The 26,896-nt window shown below is 45.1% G+C and overlaps 2 protein-coding genes across 11 annotated transcripts in view; both read right to left on the bottom strand.

Moving 5' to 3' along the window:
• Nucleotides 1-12,521, bottom strand: part of scrib (scribble planar cell polarity protein) — a 349,859-nt gene extending 337,338 nt beyond the window's left edge. For 4 of the 8 annotated variants that reach the window (XM_059971530.1, XM_059971531.1, XM_059971534.1 and 1 more), the window contains exon 1: nt 11,879-12,200. In XM_059971530.1, coding sequence (XP_059827513.1) covers nt 11,879-12,037 — 159 coding nt within the window. In that variant the 5' untranslated portion in view covers nt 12,038-12,200. Of the gene's footprint in view, nt 1-11,878; nt 12,202-12,407 lie in introns of those variants that run through there. The other 4 variants (XM_059971528.1, XM_059971533.1, XM_059971532.1 and 1 more) reach the window with 2 other exon arrangements.
• A 7,220-nt stretch (nt 12,522-19,741) lies between these two features.
• The window catches only part of LOC132395234 (poly(U)-binding-splicing factor PUF60-like), an 88,250-nt gene continuing 81,095 nt past the window's right edge, over nt 19,742-26,896 (bottom strand). For all 3 annotated transcript variants that reach the window (XM_059971525.1, XM_059971527.1, XM_059971526.1), the window contains 2 exons: nt 21,647-21,885; nt 19,742-20,627 (listed from right to left, as the gene is read on the bottom strand). In XM_059971525.1, coding sequence (XP_059827508.1) covers nt 20,328-20,627; nt 21,647-21,885 — 539 coding nt within the window. In that variant the 3' untranslated portion in view covers nt 19,742-20,327. The remainder of the gene's footprint in view (nt 20,628-21,646; nt 21,886-26,896) is intronic.

Below are 26,896 nucleotides of genomic sequence, written 5' to 3'. Positions count from 1 at the left end.
TACCTCGCTTCGGTATTCACCACTGAGAGGGAACTTGATGACGGTGAGGACAACATGAGTGAGGTTGATGTTCTGGTGCATGTTGATATTAAGGGAGAGGAGGTGTTGGAGTTGTTAAAATACATTAGCCCGGAGTCTGACGGAATATTCCCCAGGCTGCTCCATGAGGCAAGGGAAGAGATTGCTGAACCTCTGGCTAGGAACTTTATGTCCTCGTTGTCCACGGGAATGATACCGGAGGATTGGAGGGAGGCGAATGTTGTCCCCTTGTTCAAAAAAGGTTGTAGGGATAGTCCAGGTAATTATAGACCAGTGAGCCTCATGTCTGTGGGGGGGAAAGCTGTTGGAAAAGATTCTTAGAGATAGGATCTATGGGCATTTAGAGAATCATGGTCTGATCAGGGACAGTCAGCATGGCTTTGTGAAGGGCAGATCATGCCTAACAAGCCTGATAGAGTTCTTTGAGGAGGTGACCAGGCATATAGATGAGGGTAGTGCAGTGGATGTGATCTACATGGATTTTTGTAAGGCATATGACAAAGTTCCACACCATAGCCTTATTCAGAAAGACAAAAGCCATGGGATCCAGGGAAGTTTGACCAGGTGGATTCAGAATTAGCTTGCCTGCAGAAGGCAGAGGGTCGTGGTGGAGGGAGTACATTCAGACTAGTGGTGTCCCACAAGGATCTGTTCTGGGACCTCTACTTTTTGTGATTTTTATTAACGACCTGGATGAGGAGGTAGAAGAGTGGGTTGGCAAGTTTGCAGACAACACAAAGGTTGATGGTGTTGTAGATAGTGTAGAGGATTGTCGAAGATGGCAGAGAGACATTCTTAGGATCCAGAAGTGGGCTAAGAAGTGGCAGATGGAGTTCAACCCGGAGAAGTGTGAGGTGGTACACTTTGGAAGGACAAACTCCAAGGCAGAGTACAAAGTAAATGGCAGGATACTTGGTAGTGTGGAGGAGCAGAGGGATCTGGGGGTACATGTCCACAGATCCCTGAAAGTTGCCTCATAGGTAGATAGGGTAGTTAAGAAAGCTTATGGGGTGTTAGCTTTCATAAGTCGAGGGATAGAGTTTAAGAGACGCGATGTAATGATGAAGCTCTATAAAACTCTCGTTAGGCCACACTTGACGTACTGTGTCCAGTTCTGGTCACCTCACTATAGGAAGGATGTGGAAGCATTGGAAAGGGTACAGAGGAGATTTACCAGGATGCTGTCTGGTTTAGAGAGTATGGATTATAAGAGATTAAGGGAGCTAGAGCTTTACTCTTTGGAGAGAAGGAGGATGAGGAGACATGATAGAGGTGCACAAGATATTAAGAGGAATAGATAGAGTGGACAGCCAGCACCTCTTCCCCAGGGTACCACTGCTCAGTACAAGAGGACATGGCTTTAAGGTAAGGGAAGGGAATTTCAAGGGGAATATTAGAGGAAGGCTTTTTACTCAGAGAGTGGTTGGTGCGTGGAATGCACTGCCTGAGTCAATGGTGGAGGCAGACACACTAGTGAAGTTTAAGAGACTACTGCACAGGTATAAGGAGGAATTTAAGGTGGGGGTTATATGGGAGGCAGGGTTTGAGGGTCGGCACAACATTGCGGGCCAAAGGGCCTGTAATGTGCTGTACTATTCTATGTTCTAAAGTGCCTCCACTTCTTCAGTTGGATAAGAAATTTGAAATGGCCCCTTTGACCCACACCAATTTTTGTAGATACTCACTATGTTAACAGCTCTCGGTACAGAGAAACCAGCCTCCCCTCCATGGACCCTGTCAACATATTTCCACTGCCTCAGTAAAGCTATCAGCATAATCAAAATCCCACCCACCATAGAAATCCTCTCTTCTCCCCTCTCCCATCAAGGAGATACAAAAGCCTGAAAGCAGATACTACAAGACTCACGAGGGCTTTTGCCCCACTATTGCACGGCCTAAAGTACTCTTGACCTCACAATCTGCCTCATTATGACCATTATTTACCAACCTCTGTAACTGTACCATTTTATTCTGCACTTGTTATTGTCTAACCTTGTTCTACAAAACAGGGACTTGACACAATAATCTGCATGGATGATAACACAAGTTTCTCACCGGACCTCAGTACACTTGACAATAAAAAACATTAGATTCTATCTTTATTATAAACATAGTCACGAAATTGTACAACAGGGTAACAGACCATTTACTGAACTCTGCACAGAATTGTACAACAGGCTAACAGGCCTTTCACTGAACTCAGCTGTGCCACCAAAGGTGTTCAGCTGAGCTAATCACATTTGCACCACATCTGGCACATACCACACTAAACTAGGGTTCCCAACCTCTTTTATGCCATGGACCTCTACATGGACTGAGGAGGTATGGACCCCAAGTTGGGAACATCTACTAACCCTTTCCTAACTGCGAACACATCTAAATGTTTTAAGCGTCGTAATTGGACTTGTCTGTACATACTTCCTCAGGCAGCTTGTTCAATACGGATTTCTACGCCAAGGTCTCCTAACGCGACTAGAGCACCCCTCATTTCCCCTTCTGTTCTGACGCAAGTTGACGGTCTGTTTTGCCTCAGCTTCCCTTTTCTCACTGGTGGGGACACCAGACAACCTCCCATTCATTTGCTGTCAAATGCTCCTATTAAGACTTCTGACATGGTAGCATTGTGGTTAGCACAACACTACCACAGCTCAGGGCATGGGAGTGCAGAATTCAATTCCAACATCACCTCTAAGGAGATTATACGTTCTTCCGTGTGAATGGATGGGTTTCCTCTGGGAGTGCTGGATTCCTCCTGCAGTCCAAAGATGTATGAGTTCATAGATTAACTGGTCATTGTAAATTACCCCATAATTATGTTCCTGTTAATTAAGTGAGTTGCTGGGCAGTGTGGCTCATTGGGCCAGAAGGGCCTGTTACTTAGTATCTCGAAACAAATAATAAAATATCATTCCATCGGACACATTTGCTTTGTCCCAAACACCCCTCTGCCAGCTTCCCTCCCACTGAACATTAAACTCTGCTTCTCAGTTTTGACAAAAGGTCTCCCTGCCCACTACTCTCCCTCCCGGCATTTAGCAAGGTGCCTATTCACCTCCTCCCTCACCTCTAGTCAGGGCCCCAGAGCGTGCAAGTGAGGCAACACTCCACCTGTGAATTCACTGGGGTTATCTATCGTACCTGGTGCTCCCAAAGTGGCCTCCTCTACATCAGTGAAACCCTTCATAAATTTGGGGACATCTTTATTAGAATCAAAATCAGGTTTATTATCACTGGCATGTGTTGTGAAATTTGTTAACTCAGCAGCAGCAGTTCAATGCAATGCATAATACAGAAGAAAAAAATAATAAATCAATTACAGTATACAGATATTGAATAGATTGTGGTAATAGGCAAATTGCAATGAGGTAAAGGACCTCTGCTCCATTCACAAAAAGCAGAATTTCCCAGCCATTTTAATTCGTATCCCATTCTTATTCCAACATGTCAGTCCATGGCCTCCTCTTTTCCCACGAAGAAGCCACTCTCAGATTGGAGGATCAACACTTCATATTCCTTCTGGGTAGCCTCCAACCTGTCAGGATGATCACTGACTTAGAAAAAAAAACTTACAGCACAATACAGGCCCTTCAGCCCACAAAGTTGTACTGAACATGTCCCCATCTTAGAAATTACTAGGCTTACCCACAGCCCTCTATTTTTCTAAGCTCCCTGTACCTATCCAAAAGTCTCTTAAAAGACCCCATCGTATCCCCCTCCACCACCATTGCCGGCAGCCTATTCCACACACTCACAACTCTGCGTAAAAAACTTACCCGATATCTCCTCTGTACCTACTCCCATGCACCTTAAACCTGTGCCCTCTTGTGGCAGCCACTTCAACCCTGGGAAAAAGCCTCTGACTATCCACAGGATCAATGCTTCTCATCATCTGATACACCTCCATCAGGTCACCTCATCCTCCGTTGCTCCAAGGAGAAAAAGCCGAGTTCACTGAACCTATTCCCATAAGGCATGCTCCTCAATCCAGGCAACATCATTGTAAATCTCCTCTGCATCCTTTGCATGGCTTCCACATCCTTCCTGTAGTGAGGCAACCAGAACTAAGCACAGTACTCCAAGTGGAATTCAACCAGGATCCTATACAGCTGCAACATTACCTCTCGGCTCCTAAATTCAATTCCACAATTGATGAAGGCCAACACACCGTATGCCTTCTTAACCACAGACTCAACCTGTGCAGCTGCTTTGAGCATCCAATGGACTCGGACCCCAAGATCCCTCCGATCCTCAATACTGCCAAGAGTCTTACCATTAATACTATATTCTGTCATTATATTTGACCTACCAAAATGAACCACCTCGCATTTATCTGGGTTGAACTCCATCTGCCACTTCCCAGCCTAGTTTTGCATCCTATTAATGTCCTGCTGTAACCTCTGAAAGCCTTCCACACTATCCACAACACCTCCAACCTTTATGTCATCAGCAAACTTACTAACCCATCCCTCAACTTCCTCATCCAGGTCATTTATAAAAATCATGAAGACTAAGGGTCCCAGAACAGATCCCTCCATGCAGAATATGACCCATCTACAACCACTTGCCTTCTGTAGGCAAGCTGGTTCTGGATCCACAAACCAATGTCCCCTTGGATCCCATGCCTCCTTACTTTCTCAATAAGCCTTGCATGGGGTACCTTATCAAATACCTTGCTGAAATCCATAGCCACTACATCTATTGCTCTTCCTTCATCAATGTGTTTAGTCACATCCTCAAAAAATTCAATCAGGCTCATAAGGCACGACTTGCCTTTGACAAAGCCATGCTAACTATTCCTAATCATATTATACCTCTCCAAATGTTCATAAATCCTGCCTCTCAAGATCTTCTCCATCAACTTACCAACCACTGAAGTAAGACTCACTAGTCTATAATTTCTTGAGCTATCCCTGCTCTTTCTTGAATAAAGGAACAACATCCGCAACCTTCCAAGCTTCCAGAACCTCTCCAGTCCCCATTGATGATGGAAAGATCATCGCCAGAGGCTCAGCAATCACCTCCCTCGCCTCCCACAGCAGCCTGGGGTACATTTCGTCCGGTCCCAGCGACTTATCCAACTTAATTCTTTCCAAAAACTCCAGTTCGTCCTCTTTCTGAATATCTACATGCTCAAGCTTTTCAGTCTGCTGCAAGTCATCACTACAATCACCAAGATCCTTTTCCATAGTGAAAATTTAAGTATTCATTAAGTACCTCTGCTATCTCCTCCAGTTCCATACACACTTTCCCACTGTCACACTTGATAGGTCCTATTCTTTCATATCTTATCCTCTTGCTCTTCACATACTTGTGGAATGCCTTGGGGTTTTTCCTTAATCCTGCCCTGCAAGGGCTTCTCATGGCCCCTTCTGGCTCTCCTAATTTCCTTCTTAAGTTCCTTCCTATTAGCCTTATAACCTTCTGGATCTCTAACATTACCTAGCTCTCTGAACCTTTTGTAAGCTTTTCTTTTCTTCTTGACTAAATTTATTATAGTCTTTGAACACTATGGTTCCTGCATCCTACCAAAACTTCCCAGTCTCATTGGAACATACCTGTGCAGAACTCCACACAAATATCCCCTGAAAATTTGCCACATTTTTCCCTGAGAACATCTGTTCCCAATTTAAGCTTCCAATTTCCTGCCTGATAGCCTCATATTTCCCCTTACTCCAATTAAACACTTTTCTAACTTGTCTGTTCCTATCTGTCTCTAATACTATTGTAAAGGAGATAGAATTGTGATCACTATGTCCAAAATGCTCTCCCATTGAGAGATCTGACACCTGACCGGGTTCATTTCCCAATACCAGATCAAGTACAGCCTCTCCTCTTGTAAGCTTATCTACATATTGTGTCAAGAAACCTTCCTGAACATGCCTAACAAACTCCACCCCATCTAAACCCCTCCTTCCAGTGAATTATTTTCCCTCCTATTTCCTTCCTTTTCTATTCCCCACTCTATTCCCTTGCCTCTTCTCCTCAATAGCCTATGACCTCCTCCTTCCACCTCACATAGTCCACTCTCCTCTCCAGCCCTTTACCTTTTCCAGACACTTGGTTTCACCTTTGACCATCTGACCTTTCCTCCTTCCCCTCCCCTCACCATTTTATTCTGGCATCCTCTCCCTTCCTTTGCAATCTTAAAGAAGGGTCTCAGCACAAAATATTAACTGTGTAATCTTTTCCATAAATGCTGCCTGTCCTGCTGAGCTCCACCAGCATTTTGTGTGCTGCTCTCAGGCACAAATCTTGGATCTTTCTCTTTCCGTATGCATTACCAAGCTATACTAAAAGTGGCTGACTGGCAGGAAGCAAAGACTGGGAATAAAGTGAGCATTTTCTGGCTGGCTGCTGGTGACAAATAGTGTTCCACAGGCATCTGTGTTGGGACCAATTCTTTTTACGTTCTATGTCAAAGGTTTCATGATCGAATTGATGGCTTTGTTGCAAAGTTTGCAGATGATATGAAGATAGGTGGAGAGGCAGGTCATTTTGAGGAAACAGAGGCTACAGAAGGACTTAGACAGATCAGGAGAATGGGCAAAGGAGTGGCACATGGAATACAGTGTCAGGAAGTGCTTGATCATGCAATTTGGTAGAATATATTAAAGGGTTGACTAATTTCTAAATGGGGAGAAAATACAAAATTCTGAGGTGGAAAGGGTCTTAGGTGTCCTTGTGCAGGATTCCCTAAAGGTTAATTTACAGGTTGAATCTGTGGTGAGGAAGGCAAATACAATGTTAGTATTTATTTCAAGAGGACAAGAATATAAAAACAAGAATGTAATGTTGAGATTTTATAAAACACTGGTGAACTTCTCTTTCCTTTGGGCCTTTAGAGGGGTGTCCATTCAAAACAGAGATGTGGAGAAATTTCTTTAGCCAAAGGGTGATGAATTTGTGGAATTTGTTGCCACATGCAAAATTTTGTGCATTTAAGGCAGAGATTGATAGGTTACTGATTGGATATGGTATCAAAGGTTACAGGGAGAAGGCTGGGAACTGGGGTTGAGGAAAAATAAGATCAGCCATGATTGAATGGCAGAGCAGACTGCTCCCGTGTCTTATGGTCCGATATACGTCACCATATACAACCCTGAGATACATTTTCTTCTGAGCATTCAAAGTAGATACAAAGAATTGCAATGGAATCAAAGGAAAACTACAATATGCCAATGTGCAAAAGACAAACTGTGCAAATACAAAATAACAATGTTGATAAATAAACAATATTGAGGACATGAGTTGTCCTTAAAGATGAATCTATTGTTTTTGGAATCAGTTCTGTGTTGACATGAGTGAAGTTATCTGGAAATATGTTAATACCTTCCCCTCTCACCTTCAATCTATGCTCCCTCGCTCCAGTTTTAGACAGCCCTACCATGGTAATCAATTATCTACACCCACTCTATAAGGTCCTCCCATCCAGCCTCTCCCTATAACTCACAACCTGCAGTCCCAGTAACATCCTCCGAATCTCTGCTGCACCCTTTCCAGCTTAATCACATCCTTGCTATACCTGAGTGACCAGAACTGCACGCAATATTCCAGCTGTGATCACAGCACTGTCCTCTCTAGATGTAATGGGACACCCCAACTCTGGCACATTGGACAGATGTGCCATGAACACATTGTGCCAAGAGGCCTTCTGGTCCTAGCTCTCTCCATGGAAGTGGCTGCACAGGTTGATAGGGTGGTTAGGAACGATACGGCACACTCACTGTGATTAGTCATTTACTGAGTTCTAAAGTCAGGAAGTTATTTTGCAGCTTTACAAAATGCTAGTTAGACTGCATCTGGAGTACTGCATACAGTTCTGGCCAGCCCATCACTGGAAGGATGCCAAGGCTTTGGAGAGGATACAGAAGAGGTTTACATCCTTACATTATCTGGATTAGAGGGCCTGTGCTATAACGAGAGGTTGGAGAAACTTGGGTTGTTTTCTCCAGAGAGGCAGAGGCTGAGGGGAGTTCTGATAAAGGTTTAAAAGATTATGAGAGACATAGATAGAGTAGACAGACAGTATCTTTTTCCCAGAATTGAAATGTCTAATATCAGAGGGCATGTATTTAAAGTGAGAGGGGGTCATTTCAAAGGAGATGCGAGGGGCAAGGTTTTTTTTTGCTTTTTTTTTTGTTTTACACAGAGAGTGGAGGAGGACTGGTATGTGCTGCCTGGGGTGGTGGTATGGACAGAAACATCAGAGACTTTTAAGAAATGTTTAGATAGACACATGAATGAGAGAAATGGAAGCATATGCTCATTGTATAGGCAGAAGAGCTTAGTTTAGTTAGTTATTTCATTACTAATTTAATTGTTTCGGCACAACGTTGTGGCCCGAACAGCCTGTTCCCATGTTGTATGGTTGGTGTTCTTGTGTTGGCGCAGAGAGAGATGGAGTTACAAATTCAGCCTGGTGAGTATCAGCTCTATCTTCTCCCCTCAGGCACGTGTCTCACCCGAGTATTTCCAGAACCTTCTCTATTTAGTCCAGGTCCAACAATACGCCATCTCATTGATGAGGTATTATAATTGTATGTTCAAATGACAATATGAATCAAGATGTTTTAATGAGTGTTCACTCTACAGTACAGAGCGAGACCTTACTGAGTTCCACTGATTATTCCATCGGCAGTGAGGAGCGAGAGAGGTATTACTCCTGATCATTCAATCAACAGTATGCAGTTACATTCTGTCACTGAATGTTTATGCTCTTGCAGTGAGCCATGATTACCCAGTGCTCAGCATGCTGCACTGACTGGCATCTTAACAGAGTTCTAGTGTGAAGTGAGGTGATTCTCCTTGGCAAATCTATAACTGTCAGAGGAGTTGGAATGAGCAGTAAAGCGATGGTAGGACTCTGGAGACCTGTAGGTGTGGATACTTTGTTCCCTGAAAGTGGTGACACAAGTAGACAGGGTGGTATGCTAGTGTTTATCAGGATTGTAAGCACAAGATGCAGATGCTGGAAATCCAGAAAAACACACTCAAATTGCTTGAGGATCTCAGCAGGTCAAACAGCATCTATGGAGAGGAATAAACAGTCAACGGTTTGGGCAGAGACCCTTATCAGGATGAGTACAGATGAGCACTTCAGTACTGAACACAGAAGATACCATGTAACAGACATTGGAGTGACCACACTTAGAGTACTATGCACAGTTCTGATTGACCAGATATAGGAATGATGCCCGTAAGCTGAAATGGGTGCAGAAAGTGTTCTCAAGAATATATCAGGACTTTAAGTTATTTGGGAAGGCTGGATAGTCTGGGACATTAGTTAGCGGAGTGAAGGAAGCTGGCTGGTGACCTTATAGATGCATAGACGATCATGAAGGATGCAGACAAAGTGGATGGTCGCAGTCTAAAGTGAGGAGCATAGATTTAAAGTGAGGGGGAAAATACTGAAAGGGGACTGAGTGGTTAGTCTCTAGCAAAAGGTGTTGGTATATAGAATGTGTTGCCAGAGGAATCTGTTGAATCTGGTACAATTGTAATGTTTGAAGGACATTTACACAAGTACACAGACAGAAAAAGTTTACAAGCAGGGTCCAACACAAGTAAATAGAACTAGCCAAGCACAAACAATTGGGTTCCCCCCATCCCCACTGTATCTTGTATGGAGTTCTGTCCTAAGTTCCCATTTAAAACATGCCGGCACTACATTCAGCAACTTAGCCCTGTCTGTGAAGACTTCCATGGATTCATCAGCTTCTGATGAAAACATTTTTCCTCATCTCTGTCCCAAATTCGCCCATTCTCTAAACTGGAGATTAATACCCCTTGCTCTGGAACACCAGCCTGGGGGTAACACACGCTCTCCATCCAGTCCACCCAAAAATTTTCAAGTTTCAATTTGACCCCTTCTCATTCTCCTGAACTCCAGTGAATGCAGGACAAAAATAAGAAAACCTACAGATGCTGGAAATGCAAGCAACACACACACAAAATGCTGTAAGAACTCAGCAGGCTAGGCAGCATTGATGGTCCTAACAAAGCGTCTTAAGCCAAACCGTCGATTATACTCTTTTCCATAGATGCTGCCTGGCCTGCTGAGTTCCTCCAGCGTTTTGTGTCTGTTGCTCAGGTATAGGACAAGTTGACCGAACCCCCTGTACAACAGCCCCAGTCTGATGAAACTGCATTGAATTCCTACAGCAAACACCAGGAAATCTGCAGATGCTGGAAATTCAAACAACAACACACATAAAATGCTGGTGGAACACAGCAGGCCAGGCAGCATCTATAAGGAGAAGCACTATCGACGTTTCGGGCCGAGACCCTTTGTCAGGACAGTCTCACCAAATAGTACCAACAATTATTTCCATATTTAATGAGCTTGAATGGCTTCCATCACAAGTTCTGGGGTATGACCGCACCGAGCTGCTATCTCTGCTGAGGTTGGGAATGCTGCTGGCAGGATAATTTTGCTTTGCTGCTGAACACTATGGGCATGCTACGTTGATGCTGAAATGTATGTAGACACTTGCAGGCTGTCCCCACGACAGCGTTAGGTTGTGCTGCTTAATGTAAATAATGTTTTATTTGTATATGTGAATCTGAATCTACTGAGGTGCCAGCCCACCTAGAAACATTTCTAATGTTTGTTCCCTTGCTGACTGTTGCCACATTCCATCAGGTGGGAGAAAAAGACTTCTCACATCTACACATTTGCGGCATTTTAGATTTAAGAGTTAAGATCACCTTTATTTGTCACATGTACATTGAGACACACACCAAAATGTGTCATTTGTGTCAATGACCAACAGTCAACGGCTGGAGTTAGCCCACAAGTATCACCACACTTCTGCTATCAGAATCACATGCCTATAGTTTTCTAACTATAACCGTATGCCTTTGGAATGTGGGAGGAAACCTGAGCACCCAGACAAAACATGAGCAAATGTACAAACTCCTTGGAGACACCAGGAGTATTGAACCCTGATTGGTGGTTACCTGCACTGTGAAGTGATCTGCCAACTGCTACGCTACCCTTTGTAGATTTGTCAAATCCCTTGATCGTGTAGCCAAACTACTTACAACGAAAACAGTCATCTACGTACTTTACAACCTGCTGTTCCACCAATTCTCTAAAAATCCAATGATCTAGTGATCACATGCAGTACTCAACAAACTCTGAGCACACAATTCCAAAAATCATGACTCTAATCTTTTTTTTTCTTAATAAACATGAAACAATACAGCTACCCAGGATCTCACTCCCCCCAATGCAGAGTGCAACCCACCTGTCAAATGTGCCAACTGGGAGCCCCTCCTAATCGCATCGCACTTACAGTAAACCCCTGACCCATACCCCCTATCCCCAGGCTCTGCCTCAGACAACCCCCTCACCACCCTGGGTCCATCGTGCCCACCAACTTCCTGTGCCACCCACTCCAGGACCCTGGCTCTGCCCACCATCCCCAAACACTCCGCCTTCAGACACCCCTCGCCACCGTCTCCGGGCCTTCTCTCTCCCCCAAACCCTCCCCGGGTAATCTTCTTCTCCAACCCCAGGGTCTCTACAGCTCCACACAGCCCAGCTTAGGTACACTGTCCCGCCTCCTAGGGTTGACCCCGGGCCTACCTTGCACTTCCTTCCCCCCCCCCCCACCACGACACTCGCCCTGCCCACCACCCCAAGATGCTCCTCCTCCAGAAACACGGAACCTGCGGCCTCACCAGCCCTCTCAAACACCCCCAGCCTCTCCAACCCTCTGCCCTCGCCCTCCAAACCTACCTCCTCTTACACCCCCTCCCCCAAGCTTCCAACTGCTCCTCCCTTACCCTCCGTGACTACCTCAGCTCTGAACACCCCCCCACCCCCAGAACTCACCTTGGGCAGCTCCCGCAGTTGGTTGGAATCGAGCAGCAGCTCCTCCAGGCTGCGGCTGTAGCGGTAGATCTCCTCGGGGACGCCGCTGAGGGAGCAGTGGCGCCGGTCCACCGCCTCGATGTGCCGGTTGCAGCGCCAGAGAGGGATGCAGCGCAGCATGACGACTGCTGCCGGCGTCCCGGGCCGGGCCCGCTACACTCCTATAGCCTCGGCCTGGGCCGGGCCCGCTCCGCAGCCTCGGACTGTCCCCGGACTCCTGCCCGGCGCTCCCGCTCCCGCCCCGGCTGCCGTCTTACGCGCTGCGTGGCCCGTGATCTCACCGCGCACAACGACAACTCGCCGCCCGCCTTCACCGGAAACGCCGCCATCTTTCTGCGGGGCACCATTGCAGTGTGTGAATGCCTAGTCTACTTAACCCTTGTTATGGTCGTTCTTACATAATTCACATAACTCTCCAAAATTTCAGATAAATTAAAATTACTCACTCCGAATTCGTGATAGTAAGTAAATTAGTAAACAAAGTCCTAACCTTTTTTAAATCTCCCGTTTCTCGTTGACTGCGGAAATAACGTGGAACTTCGTGAATTCAATGTCTCCTTCTATTACGGCAAAAATGTCCAATTGAACAGGTAGAGAAGAGCAGGGATATGCATTAACACAGTGCTGGAGGAACTCAGCAGGTGAAGCACCATCTAGAGGGAAATGAACAGGTGACGTTTCATTTTAAATCTTACAGGAGTTCCTATCCTCGGGTCCACAGACCCCTTGCTTAATGATATTGGTCCATGACATGAAACAGTTTGGGAACCCCTGCTTGATCAGGACTGATTTAGAGGAAAGTGTACATGGGTCATGTGCAGGCACATAGTATTGCTTTAAATCGGCCGAAGTGTTTTCATCTCTACCTGAATGCTCCCAACTTGCAGACACTGATTTAGCAAAATATTTTCTCAACATTTACTCGTCGCCTCCCTCTGATTACAAAAATAAACCCTCATCTCATGTACAGGCAATTGCGTCCTCCTAAAACCACCAAGTAAAAGCCTGTGCAATCCAAGTACAGACCTCACTCTCCTAGATTAACTTAATTTAGAAATACAGCGCGATAACAGGCCCAACTCACCCACGCAACCAACTACACCTGTGACCAATTAACCTCCGAACCTGCAAGTCTTTGGAATATGGGATGAAACTGAAGCACCGGATGAAATCGACGTGGTCACGGGAGAACGTACGGTAGGAATTGAACACCAGTCGCTGGCGGTGCAATAACACAATGCTAACGACTATGCCCCAAGAATGTTGAGGGTTTACACCAGCTGGGTTCACGTTTCCAGTTGTCATCTCGTAGAAAAGCTGGATGAACTCAGCAGGTCGGGCAGCATCCGTTGAAAGGAGCAGTCAACGTTTCGGGCCGAGACCGTTTGTCAGGACTTCCTTCAGTCTGTGACTCTGTTGGTGATGAATGATATTCAGTCCCTTGCGACGGGGGACATAGAAACGGGATGTAGAGTCAGTATGGATAGAACTGAGAAATTCTAAGGGTAGAAAGACCCTAATGGGAGTTATCTACAGGCCCCCAAACAGCAGTCTGGATGTAGGGTGTAAGTTGAATGAAGAGTTAAAATTGGCATGTCGCAAAGGTAATGATACAGTTGTCATGGGGGATTTCAACATGCAGGTAGACTGGGAGAATCAGAATGGTACTGGACCCCAAGAAAGGGAGTTTGTGGAGTGCCTCCGAGATGAATTCTTAGAACAGCTTGCACTGGAGCCTACCAGGGAGAAGGCAATTCTACATATAGTGTTGTGCAATGAACCAGATTTGATCAGGGACCTCGCGATAAAGGAACCATTAGGAGGTATTGACCATAGTATGATATGTTTTAACCTACAATTTGAGAAGAAGGGAAAATCGGATGTGTCAATATTACAGTTGAACAAAAGGAACTATGGAGCTATGAGGGAGGAGCTGGCCAAAGTTCAATGGAACAATACCCTAGCAGGGAAGACAGTGGAACAACAATGGCAGGTATTTCTGGGACTAATGCAGAAGGTGCAGTATCGGTTCATTCCAAACAGGAAGAAAGATCCTAAGGGGAGTAAGGGGCGGCCGTGGCTGGCAAGGGAAGTAAAGGGCATTGTAAAAATAAAAGTATAACATAGCAAAGATGAGTGGGAAACTGGAGGACTGGGAAGCTTTTAAAGAGCAACAGAAGGTAACAAAAAAGGCAATACACCAAGAAAAAATGAGGTACGAAGATAAACTAGCCAAGAATATAAAGGAGGATAGTAAAAGCTTCTTTAGGTATGTGAATAGCAAAAAAAAATAGTTAAGACCAAAATTGGCCATTGAAGACAAACGGGTGAATTTATTATGGGGAACAAGGAAATGGCAGATGAGTTGAACAGGTACTTTGGATCTGTCTTCACTGGGGAAGACACAAACAATCTCCCAGATGTAATAGTGGTCAAAGGAACTAGGGTAAAGGATGAACTGAAGGAAATTTATATTGGGTAAGAAACAGTGTTGGATAGACTGTTGAGTCTGAAGGCCGATAAGTCCCAAGGACCTGATGGTCTGCATCCCAGGGTACTTAAGGAGGTGGCTCTAGAAATTGTGGACGCATTGGTAATCATTTTCCAATGTTCTATAGATTCAGGAACAGTTCCTGCTGATTGGAGGGTGGCTAATGTTGTCCCACTTTAAAGGAAAGGAGGGAGAGAGAAAACAGGGAATTATAGACCGGTTAGCCTGATGTCAGTAGTGGGAAAGATGCTAGAGTCAATTATAAAAGAGGAAATTACGATACATTTGGATAGCAGTAGAAGGATCAATCCAAGTCAGCATGGATTTATGAAGAGAAAATCATGCTTGACTAATCTTCTGGAGTTTTTTAAGGATGTAACTATGAAAATGGACAAGGAAGAGCCAGTGGATGTAGTGTACCTGGACTTCCAGAAAGCTTTTGATAAAAGTCCCACACAGGAGATTAGTGGGCAAAATTAGGGCACATGGTATTGGGGGCAGAGTACTGACATGGATTGAAAATTGGCTGGCTGACAGGAAACAGTAGTGATTAACGGGTCCCTTTCAGAATGGCAGGCTGTGACCAGTGGGGTACCACAAGGTTCGGTGCTGGGACCGCAGCTGTTTACAATATACATTAATGATTTAGATGAAGGAATTAAAAATAACATTAGCAAATTTGCCGATGACACAAAGCTGGGTGGCATTGTGAAATGTCAGGAGAATGTTATGAGAATGCAGGGTGACTTGGACAGGTTGGGTGAGTGGGCAAATGTATGGCAGATGCAGTTTAATGTGGATAAATGTGAAGTTATCCACTTTGGTGGCAAGAACAGGAAGGCAGATTACTATCTAAATAGAGTCAAGTTAGGAAAAGGGGAAGTACAACGAGATCTAGGTGTTCTTGTACATCAGTCAATGAAAGCAAGCATGCAGGTACAGCAGGCAGTGAAGAAAGCTAATGGCATGCTAGCTTTTATAACCAGAGGAATTGAGTATAGGAGTAAAGAGGTCCTTCTGCAGCTGTACAGGGCCCTGGTGAGACCCCACCTGGAGTATTGTGTGCAGTTTTGGTCTCCAAATTTGAGGAAGGACATTCTTGCTATTGAGGGTGTGCAGCATAGGTTCACAAGGTTCATTCCCGGAATAGCGGGACTGTCATATGTTGAAAGATTGGAGCGACTGGGCTTGTATACACTGGAATTTAGAAGGATGAGAGGGGATCTGATTGAGACATATAAGGTTATTAAGGGATTGGACACACTGGAGGCAGGAAGCATGTTCCCGCTGATAAGTGAGTCCAGAACTAGAGGCCACAGTTTAAGAATAAGGGGTAGGCCATTTAGAACAGAGATGCGGAAAAACTTTTTCACCCAGAGAGTGGTGGATATGTGGAATGCTCTGCCCCAGAAGGCAGTGGAGGCCAAGTCTCTGGATGCATTCAAGAGTTAGATAGAGCTCTTATAGATAGCGGGGTCAAGGGATATGGGGAGAGGGCAGGAACAGGGTACTGATTGTGTATGATCAGCCAGGATCACAGTGAATGGCAGAGCTGGCTATAAGGGCAGAATGGCCTACTCCTGCACCTACTGTCTATTGTCTGGTAGATGTCTGAGGATATCAGCCAGGTCAAATGCTCTTTTTGCTCCTCTTCTGTTTCACATTAATTTGGTGATACAGCGCAGAGTACGCTCTTGCGACTCCAGCAACCCGCGACAAACCCAATTAACCCTAACCTAATCAGGGGACAATTTACAATAACCTACGAGGTACATCTTTGGACTGTGGGAGGAAACCAGGTATCCGCGAGAAACCCACATATTCCACGGGGAGCACGTACAGGCCCCTTCGGGATGATGGTGGAATTGAAGAGCGTCGCACTAACCGCCATGCTATTGTGGCATCCTGTATGTTCTGATTACCTGCTGGCAATTACAACCCACTGACATGAAGCAGCAAATGAGATTTGAACAAGATTTCTTCTCACTACTAAGTTCCTCCCCACCCCCACCTTTTAACACAGGTTATTAACAGGTACAATTTGTTCCTGTTGTCAGTCAGAGTAATACAGCACAAAAACAGACCCTTCAGCCCAACACATCTATGCTAATCAAGTGCCCACCTAAGCCAGTCCCATTTGCCATGCTTGGCCTGTTTCACTTACAGCTTTCCTCTCCACAATGTATCCAAATGTCTATTAAATTGCATCAGTGTACATGCTTCAAGTACTTTCTGCAGCAGCTTGTTCCACTTGCATCACTCTCAAAAATGCACAGGATAATTGAAGGGACTGTACCTAGCTGAAATGCTGAAGACGGGCCAGGCTGCTCTGTGCCAACATGACTCCAGCACCAGTCTCACAGATGAGAATCACTCCCGTAAATGGCCTGTCAACAATAAACATTTTCCTATCCCTTTGCAAATTAACACCCCTTATACAATTCTTATCCTAAAAGCTTAATGAAAGGGCAAGAAATTGCAGGTGCTGGAAATGCAATAACAGTTCAAAATAATAAAACACTCAGATCAAACTGCACCAGTGGAGATTGGGACATTTACCGGTAGGATTTTCAGAGATTTGAAGAAATCAAGTAACTTTCAAGTTGCAGAAAAGGGCAAAGGATGGAGAGAACTGAAACGTTTTATCAGAACTCCCAATGATGAGTCCATTTCCCTTCTCAGATGCTGGCCAACCTGCTCACTTCCTCTGGCATCCCGTGCTGCTCCAGATCTCCACTCATTTATCTCACCTGTGCTATTTACCCTGAGCCCTTTGGATTAGGATAGACACAATGCTCAAACAAAAAAAAAATGGCATAACTCAGATCAAACAGCATTAATGGAGAGGAACATACAGTTCCTTTTGTCTACACCCGAAAGGAAGGGAAGGGGAAAGAAGCCAAAATGAGGAAGGGTTTGGGGAGGAATACAAGTGATAGCTGAAGCTAAGTGAGGGGGAAGGTAGGTGGGTGGGAGGGGGAGGGGAGGAATTGGGAGGAGATAGGTCTAAGCTGTAAAGGGCTGAAGGAGGTATCTGATAGTGAAGCATGAGGGAAAGGGATGGAGAAGGGGCACCAAGAGTAGGTGCCTGCAAGGAGATCAGTGAGGGACAAATGCACAAGGGACTTGAATAGAGTGATCCCTATGAGAAGCAGAGTGCTGAAGATCGACAAAGCGCTAAAAGGCCTGTTTCTATGAAATACAACTCCAACAACAGAACATTTCACGGTGCCAATGAAACCAGACCTCAAGAGTCAGTCATGGTACAGAAATGTTAGCATCATTGAATCTGCTCACGTTCCAATCACCTCTCCAATATTCCACCTCACTCACCGAGGGCAATTTACAGCAACCGGCGAATCCATCTGTGGGAAGTGGAAGGAAACCAGAACCTCTGGTCAGGACAGAATACACATGGGTCTCAGAAAACTTGCAGATACCCCACAGACATCACTGGAGGTCACAATAATTGAAACTGAACCAGCAGTTCTATTGGCGGACAGGGCTGAGACTAGATGTCACTAGTTTGAGAAACAGAATGTGCTGAGAAGTCAGAGTAAGCTCTTCTGGCTCTTTGAGCCATGATTCCCAGCAATCCACAAATCCCAGTTTAACCCTAGCCTTAAATCCTGGGAAAAATTACAATGATCTACTAACCAGCACATCTTTAGTCTTGTTTCCTCCAACAGAGCACCCAGAGAAAACTCAAGCATTCAATGGGGAGGATATACAAACTCTTGACAGAGGACACCAGGACTGAGCTCCAAACTCCCGACAGCCCAAGCTGTAATAGTATCATGCTAGCTGCTATGTTACTATGTACCTAATCTATAGGAAGAGGAAAAGAGGAATGTCCATTTAGAACAGAAATTAGAAGGGTTTCCTTTAGCCAGCGAGTGGCAAATCCATATAATTCATTGCCACGTGCAGCTGTGGTGGTTTTAAGGGGAAGTTGATAGGCTCTTGATTAGTCAGGGTGTCAAAAGTTATCAGGCCAGAAAATGGGTTTGAGAGATAGTGAATCAGTCATGTAATGGCAGAGTAGACTTTGTAGGCTGAATGGCCTAATACTACTCCGGTCTTCTGGTCTTATTTTCAGCTGACAACCCTTCACAAAAGTGTAGCCGTAGTGTAACACTATTACAGCACAAGTGACCCAGGTTCAATTCCGCCACTATCTGTAAGATTGGACATTCTCCGCGTGACCGGGTGGGTTTCCTCTGGGTGCTCTGGTTTCCCAAATTCCAAAGATGCAAGGATTAGTAGGATAAACAGAGAAACACTGGAAATTCAGAACAAAATACACGCACACAAAACACTGAAAGAAATCAGCAGGGAAGGCAGCATTTATGTACAGGAATAAACAGTCGACATGTTGGGCCCAGATCCTTCACAAGATGAATGATTGTGTGCAATTGGGCACCACATGCTCAGTAAGAGGTCCTGTTACCATGTTGTATCTCTAAATAAATAAGAGAATCGTCTGACAAATGATGAGGAATGTAATGTATCCCTGCAATATGACTGAAAACTTCAAAATAATGAACCCTTGATATCTGCACTGTTGTGGAGATCAGCTAAAAATACTGAAGCTGGAAACTGTCCAAATGCCCACATAGGTATATTCATAAATGTGGAAAGGTGAAATGTGTCAGGTTTGAGACTCTGGGACTATAAGAAATTGCTGTTGATGGAGCCAATGTAGTGTGGCGGTTAGTACAATTACAGCTCTGGGAGGTTCCACAGTTCAGAGGTCAGTCCCAGTACTGTTCTGAAAGAAGTCTCTGTACGCCCTCCCCATAGAATGCATAGGTTTTCTCTAGGTGTTCCAGCTTCCCCTCTCAGTCCAAAGGCATACCAAGGAGATTATGTTGTCATTGTAAATTGTCACATGATTAGGTTAATCAGGAATCTGGGATTCCTGGATGTTGAGGCTCGAAGGGCTGGAAGGGCCTGTATCACTGAAATAAGTAACAATAAAATTTTCAACTCACAATTATACCTGCCTCATCTACCTCCTCTGTCAGCTTCTTCCAAGTAGCTCTCACCCCCTTAAGTTGATCCTTGGGTCCCTTTAAAATCCCCCCTCACCTTCATCCTATGCCCTCATGTTTGAGTTCCTTTCCTGGAGAAAAAGGCTGAGTGTATTTCCCATCAATGTCTCTCATGATTTTGTATACCTCTATGGTCATGCTCAGTCCTCTACACTCCAAGGAATAAAGTCCTAACCTGTCCAACCTCTTGCTGTACCTCAGTCCTGGCAACATCTTCATGAATCTTCTTTCCATTCTTTCCAGTTACTGCCAGAACAGACAAGGCAATCACAGCAAGTGTTTTTATTCAATAACTTCTTTAATAGAAATGAACAGTAACTTGCCTACAATGTCCACATTTTGCAGCCAAAACAGAGTTTAAGAAAAACACTCATACTGAATTAACCATCTGGAGAGCAGTCTGTGAATCTAGGCCAAATCCATGTGTTCTGTGCTGACACCATGGACCTGAACTCTGGGTCAAAATCACCGGAGAACCCAAGTCCATAGCTTCATCTGGGGCAACAAACCCTAAACATTCTGTGATCGTCACTGACGGAATCACCCACTGAAATAATTCATCTAACCAGTGACACATTCACCAAGGATGAACTGGGTGGTCCGGGCTAAGCTCCCAGACTGCTCCACATTGTTACAGGTCTGCGCCTTGGCCCACTGGGTTCTGAAGCTGAGTGGAGAAACAGAAGAGTGGAACAAGCAGGCAAACACAGCACTGTCAGTTGACGAAGTGGAAACGCATTGGGTCCATGTGCAGTAGCCCGAGGTCCCAGCTTCGAGTGGGTGATGGGACATCAGCTGCTGAATGTGGTCCCTGAACCACAGCTGAGCCCACGTCCTTTCACCACAGTTCGCCATGCCCTCGAGTTCATGCAGATAGGTCACTGTTGTCAAACCGATCTTGATCATAGATTTCTGCGACCACCTTCCGTCCTCCAAACCACCGCCCATTAAGAGCCTGGATGGCTTTGTGCATCTCCGTAGCCATGGAAAATTCCACAAAGATCTTAACAATCACCTCGGCATCCTCCTCCTCGCCCTGCTTTTCTTGGTAGATGATCACACGGTTCACAGCCCCAAATTTACCACATTCCTCTGTTACTTCGCCCTCCAGATCATCATCAATGTCCTCGGGACCCACCATATTCCGCAAGACCATCACTGTAGACTGAAACAAGAAGCACCAGTTATTGAAAGTTACAATGCCATGGCATGGACCTGACTGCACCCTCCAAAGCCAGCACCAGTACAGAAACACAAAAACAAGTTTCCTGGACCCCAATGCTACTTCTCAAGATAAAAGGTTATCTGCAAATAGATCAATTCCTCTTTAAACCCTCATTTCGTCTCATCTGGAAGACCACAACTACTGGTTGCATCACTGCCAAGCAATGCACTGGATCACACAAGGCTATACTCAACCAGCTCCAGCATGGGTACAACATTCCTCACCAATGCCTCAAGGGAGACATCTAGTATAAAAGACTAATACCATCCAAGGAAATGCCCTCTTCTCATTGCTACCATCAGGGAGGTGGTACAGGAGACTGAACACTTTCGAAACAGCTTCTTCCCAACCACACGCACCCCCACGGCATCAGATTTCTGAACTCCATATATGCTACCTTGTTTTTCTTTCGGCACTATTTACTTTTGTTGTAGTTTGTAGCAATGTGTTCGCACTACACTGCTGCACCCAAAGCAACAATTTTTACATCGTGCCAGTGATAACAAACATGATTCTGATTCGGGGTCATCAATTTGGGAAGACAAGGATGAACAAGAGTTCCAGTTTCCGATTTCAAGATGATGCCTCCTCATTCTGAACTGCCCAGAGAAATCCTCTTCGTCTTCGCAATCAAGTACTTTCCACTCATAGACAAGGCCAGTTTGTGTATGCTCCAATTCAACCTTTCAATTCCTTCCACAACCAATTTTCCCACCTGGTACAGTATCATGAACTGCGGAGTGGCTCCAAGCAGGGCCCAGTCAGAAATGAGGCACCACACTGTTTTCCTTGCATCCAAGCTTGCTAACATCTCTGTACTGCTCACTGGTTCTCAGTGACAGTTACTTCAACCCCACTCTACTCCCTCCTGCTTTTTATCTTACTAATATCTTCACAGTGCTGACTGGCTCTTAATGCTGTAGCTTTCGGTGATGTTACTTCCGGCTGATTCTACTCACCTCCTGTTTGCGCAGCAGCTTCTGCATCACCATATGCCTGGCATTGCTGCCGGAAATGCTCATATGCTCCTGCTCACTCAACATTTCCAGCCGCTCAGTATCCAGCAACTTCTCATCGTCTTCCTTCTTCACTTCCACTGTACTAGTAGTTGCTGGAGGTGTGGCAAGGACAGGGTTAACCACCCCCACCTGCGGGATACTGACTGGTAAAGACACAGCTGGACGAGTTGGAGTCACACCTGCAAGTGACAATGGTCCTCACTGTTACACTGAAAACTGAAAATCTGGCTGAGAATTAACATAACAACCACTTATTCAAATGTCAGCATGACGAAGGAGCTGATTGTTGATTGCAGAAGGAAAGCAGGGGTCCATGAGCCTGTCCTCATTAGTGGATAACAGTTGCAGAGGGTCATTAACTTTAAATTCCTAGTGTTATTATTTCAAAGGAGTTGTCCTGTGTTCCTCAAGGGTCAGCACTGAACCGCTACCTTTTCACACTGTTTTTCAATGATTTAGATAATAGCATTGTGGCAAAGTTTGCAGGTGATACGAAGATAGGTGGAGAGGAGGTAGTGCTGAGGAAGCAATACCCAAATCCACAGAGCCCCAATCTTAACATTATAGAGGCTGTCTGGGATTATCTGGAGAAACAAATGCAGGCAAGACAGCCAAAGTCTACAGAAGAACCGAGTAAATTCTCCAAGATGCTGGAGAGGTGGTACTGGGTCACAAAGAAATGATGGCAACTTAATAATTGTTTTGCATCTTCACTGTGGAAGACACTTGCAGAAATACAAGATTGGTAGGGGGCAGATGCGAGTGTCATTGCTATTACTGAGAGGGTGCTTGGAAAGGTGAACAGTCTGAAAGTGAATGACACCTGGCCCAGAATGTCTACACCCAAGGTTCTGAGACAGGTGGCTAAAGAGATTATGAAGGCATTTTTCAAGAATCACTAGCTTCTCGCATGGTTCCTGAAGACAAGAAAATTGCAAATGTCACTCCACTCTTTAAGATGGGAGGGAGCCAGAAGAAAGAAAATTATAGGCCAGTTAGCCTTAGGGTTGTAAGGACGCTGGAGTCCATTATTAAGGATGAGGTTTCAGGGTACATGGAGAAACATGCAAAATAGGCCGAAATCAACAGAGCTTCCTTCAGGGAAAATCTTGCCTCACAAATCTGTTGGAATTCTTTGAGGATAAAACAGGCAGGATACACATTGGCGAGTCAGTGGATGGTGCTTACCTAGATTTTCAGGCTTTTGACAAGCTGCTGCATGTGAAGCTGCTTAACAAGGCAAGTGTCCATGGTATTACAGGAAAGCTACTAGCATAGATAGAAGACTGGTCGGCTGGCAGGAGGCAAAGAGTGGAAATAAAGAAGGCCTTTTCTGGTTGGCTGCTGGTGACTACTGGTGTGCTGAAGGTGTGCATTTAATATTTCAGTAATATTTAAGCATTCCTGTCTATTCTAATATTCATAGAGACACAGAACATAGAATACCTATAGCACAATACAGGCCCTTCAGCCCAGAGAGCTGTGCTGAACATGTCCTTACCTTAGGAATTACTTAGGGTTACCCATAGCCCTCTATTTTTCTAAGCTCCATGTACCTATCCAGGAGTCTCTTAAAAGACCCTATCGTATCCACCTCCCCCACCGTCTCCGGCAGCCCATTCCATGCACTCACCACTCTCTACGTAAAAAAAACTTACCCCTGACATCTCCTCTGTACCTACTACCAAGCACCTTAACTGTGCCCTCTCATGCTAGCCATTTTAGCCCTGGAAAAAAGCCTCTGACTATCCACGTGATCAATGCCTCTCATCATCTTATACACCTCTGTCAGGTCAGCTCTCATCCTCCATCTCTCCAAGGAAAAAGGCCAAGTTTACTCAGCCTATTCTCATAAGGCTCTCCAATCCAGGCAACATCCTTGTAAAACTCCTCTTCCACATCCTTCCTGTAGTGAGGCGACCAGAACTGAGCACAGTACTCCAAGTGGGGTCTCACCAGGGTCTTATATAGTTGCAATATTACCTCTCAGCTCCTAAACTCAATCCCACAATTGATGAAAGCCAATGCACCATATGCCTTCTTAATCAGAGAGTCAACCTGCACAGCAACCTTGAGTTGCTATGGACTCGGACCCCAAAATCCCTCTGATCCTCCACACTGCCAAGAGCCTTACCATTAATGCTATATTGTGTCATCATATTTGACCTACCAAAATGAACCACCACACTCTCATCTGGGTTGAACTCCATCTGCCACTTCTCACTCCAGTTTTGCATCCTATCAATGTCCCGCTGTAACCTCTGACAACCCTCCACACTATCCACAACACCCCCAACTTTGTCATCAAAAATTACTAACCCATCCCTCCACTTCCCCATCCAGGTCATTTATAAAAATCACGAAGATTAAGAGTCCCAGAACAGATCCCTGAGGCACACCACTGATCATTGACCTCCATGCAGAATATGACCCATCTACAACCACTCTTTGCCTTCTGTGGGCAAGCCAGTTCGTTACGGGTTATATGCAAAAATGTGTATTCCATACCACATAATACGTGTGTGCCTTGCTTAAAGTAAAACAAAGTTAGAATCACATTTCGGACTCACTTGTTTTTATTCTGAATAGTTCTATGTTTTGGAGTTACAAGATTTAACAGCAGGGGTCAGTGTTGAGACCACTTCTGTATGTCAATGATTTAGATGAGGCTCTGTGGCCAACTTTGCCGATGACACGAAGGTAGGTGGAGAGACAGGTAGTATTGAGGAAACAAACTGAAGGAGGACTCAGACAAATTGGGAAAACAGGCAAAGTATCAGATGGATTATAGTATAGGGAAGTGCATGCTCGTGCACTTTGGTAGTAGGAATAAAGGAGTGAGCATTAGGTGAGCATGAGTGACCCTAAATTCAGAAATCAGGAAAAAGGATGTAGGATTCTCTACAGGTTAACTTGCAGGTTGGGTCAGAAGAAAGGAAGGCAAATGCAATGTTAGCATTCAATCCGGAGACAGATAGGAGAGGGAAGGGCAAGAGTCAGATACCAGAGAGTACCCCAATGGCTGTCACCCTTAATAAGTACTCCTGTTTGAGTACTATTGGGGGATTGGGGGGGGGGGGGGGGTGGAGACAACCTACCCGGGGAAAGTAACAGTCTCTAGCAGAGTCTGGCCCCATAGTTCAGAAGGGAAGGGGAAGGAAGCGGATGGTGATAATGGGACTCTGTAGTTAGGGAGTCAGACAGGTGATTCTTTGGACGCAGGAAAGAAACATGGATGGTAGTTTGCCTCCCAGGTGCCAGGGTCTGGGATGTTTTTGATCACATCCACAATATCCTGAAGTGGGAAGGTGAACAGCCAGAGGCCGTGGTACATATTGGTACCAATGACATAGGAGGGAAAAGGGAGGAGGTCCTGAAAATAGACTACAGAGAGTTAGAAAAGAAGCTGAGAAGCAGGACCAAAGAGGTAGTAATCTTGGGATTACTGCCTGTGCCATGCAACAGTGAGAATAGGAATAGAATGAGGTGGAGGATAAATGTGTGGCTGAGGGATTGGAGCAGGGGGCAAATTTTCAGATTTTTGGATCGCTGGGACCTCTTTTGGGGTAGGCGTGACCTGTACAAAAAGGACGGGTTGCACTTGAATCCGAGGGGGACCAATATCCTGGCAGGAAAGTTTGCTAAGGCTGTTGGGGTGAGTTTAAACTAGAATTGCTGGGGGGTGGGAACCGAACTGAAGACACGCAGAAAGGGGTGGTTGGCTCACATATACATAAAGCTTGGAGACAGTGCAAGAGGGGGGATAGGCAGGTGATAGAAAAGGGATACGCTCAGACTGATGATTTGAGATGTGTCTATTTTAATGCATGGCGTAGCATGAACAAAGCAGATGAGCTTAAGAGCGTGGATCAGTACCTAGAGCTATGAGGTTGTGGTCATTTAGAGACTTGGATGGCACAGGGGCAGTAATGGCTACTCAAGAGTGGCAGGCTTTAGATGTTTCAGAAAGGAAAGGGAGGGAGTTAAAAGAGGTGGGGGCATGGCACTGTTGATCAGAGATAATGTCACGACTGCAGCAAAGGAGGATGTCACGGAGGGATTGTCTACTGAGTTTCTGTGGTTGGAAGTTAGGAACAGCAAGAGGTCAATAACTCTAGTAGGTATTTTTTATAGACTACCCAATAGTAACAGGGAAATCGAGGAGCAAATAGGGAGACAGATTCTGGAACAGTGCATGTGCAGTGGGTTGTCGTGATGCGGGATTTTAATTTCCCCAATATTGATTGGCATCTCCCTAAAGCAAGGGGTTTAGTTGGGGTGGAGTTTGTTAGGTGTGTTCAGGAAGGTTTCCTGACACAATATGTAGATAAGCCTACAAGAGGAGAGTCTGTACTTGATCTGGTATTGGGAAATGGACCTGGTCAGGTGTCAGGTCTCTCAGTGGGAGAGCATTTTGGAGATAGTGATCACAATTCCATCGGTTACCACAGCATTGGAGAGGGATAGGAACAGACAAGTTGAGAAAGCAGTTAACTGGAGTAAGGGGAAATAATAAGCTATCAGGCAGGAACTTGGAAGAACAAAGTGGAAACAGATGTTCTCAGGGAAATGTATGGCAGAAATGTGGCAGATGTTCATATAACCATATAACAATCACAGCACGGAAACAGGCCATCTCGGCCTGCCTAGTCCGTGCCGAACTCTTAATCTCACCTAATCCCACCTACCCGCACTCAGCCCATAATCCTCCACTCCTTTCCTGTCCATATACCTATCCAATTTTACCTTAAATGACACAACTGAACTGGCCTCTACTACTTCTACAGGAAGCTCATTCCACACAGCTATCACTCTTTGAGTAAAGAAATACACCCTCGTGTTTCCCTTAAACTTCTGCCCCCTAACTCTCAAATCATGTCCTCTAGTTTGAATCTCCCCTACTCTCAATGGAAACAGCCTGTTCACGTCAACTCTATCTATCCCTCTCAAAATTTTAAATACCTCGATCAAATCCCCCCTCAACCTTCTACGCTCCAATGAATAGAGACCTAACTTGTTCAACCTTTCTCTGTAACTTAATTGCTGAAACCCAGGTAACATCCTAGTAAATCGTCTCTGCACTCTCTCTAATTTATTGATATCTTTCCTATAATTCGGTGACCAGAACTGCACACAATATTCCAAATTTGGCCTTACCAATGCCTTGTACAACTTTAGCATTACATCCCA

The sequence above is a fragment of the Hypanus sabinus genome, chromosome 6 (assembly GCF_030144855.1).
Source record: "Hypanus sabinus isolate sHypSab1 chromosome 6, sHypSab1.hap1, whole genome shotgun sequence".
NCBI lineage: Eukaryota > Metazoa > Chordata > Chondrichthyes > Myliobatiformes > Dasyatidae > Hypanus > Hypanus sabinus.
The sequence above is the reverse complement of the archived record's forward strand: the minus strand, read 5'-3'. Positions and strand labels throughout refer to the sequence as shown.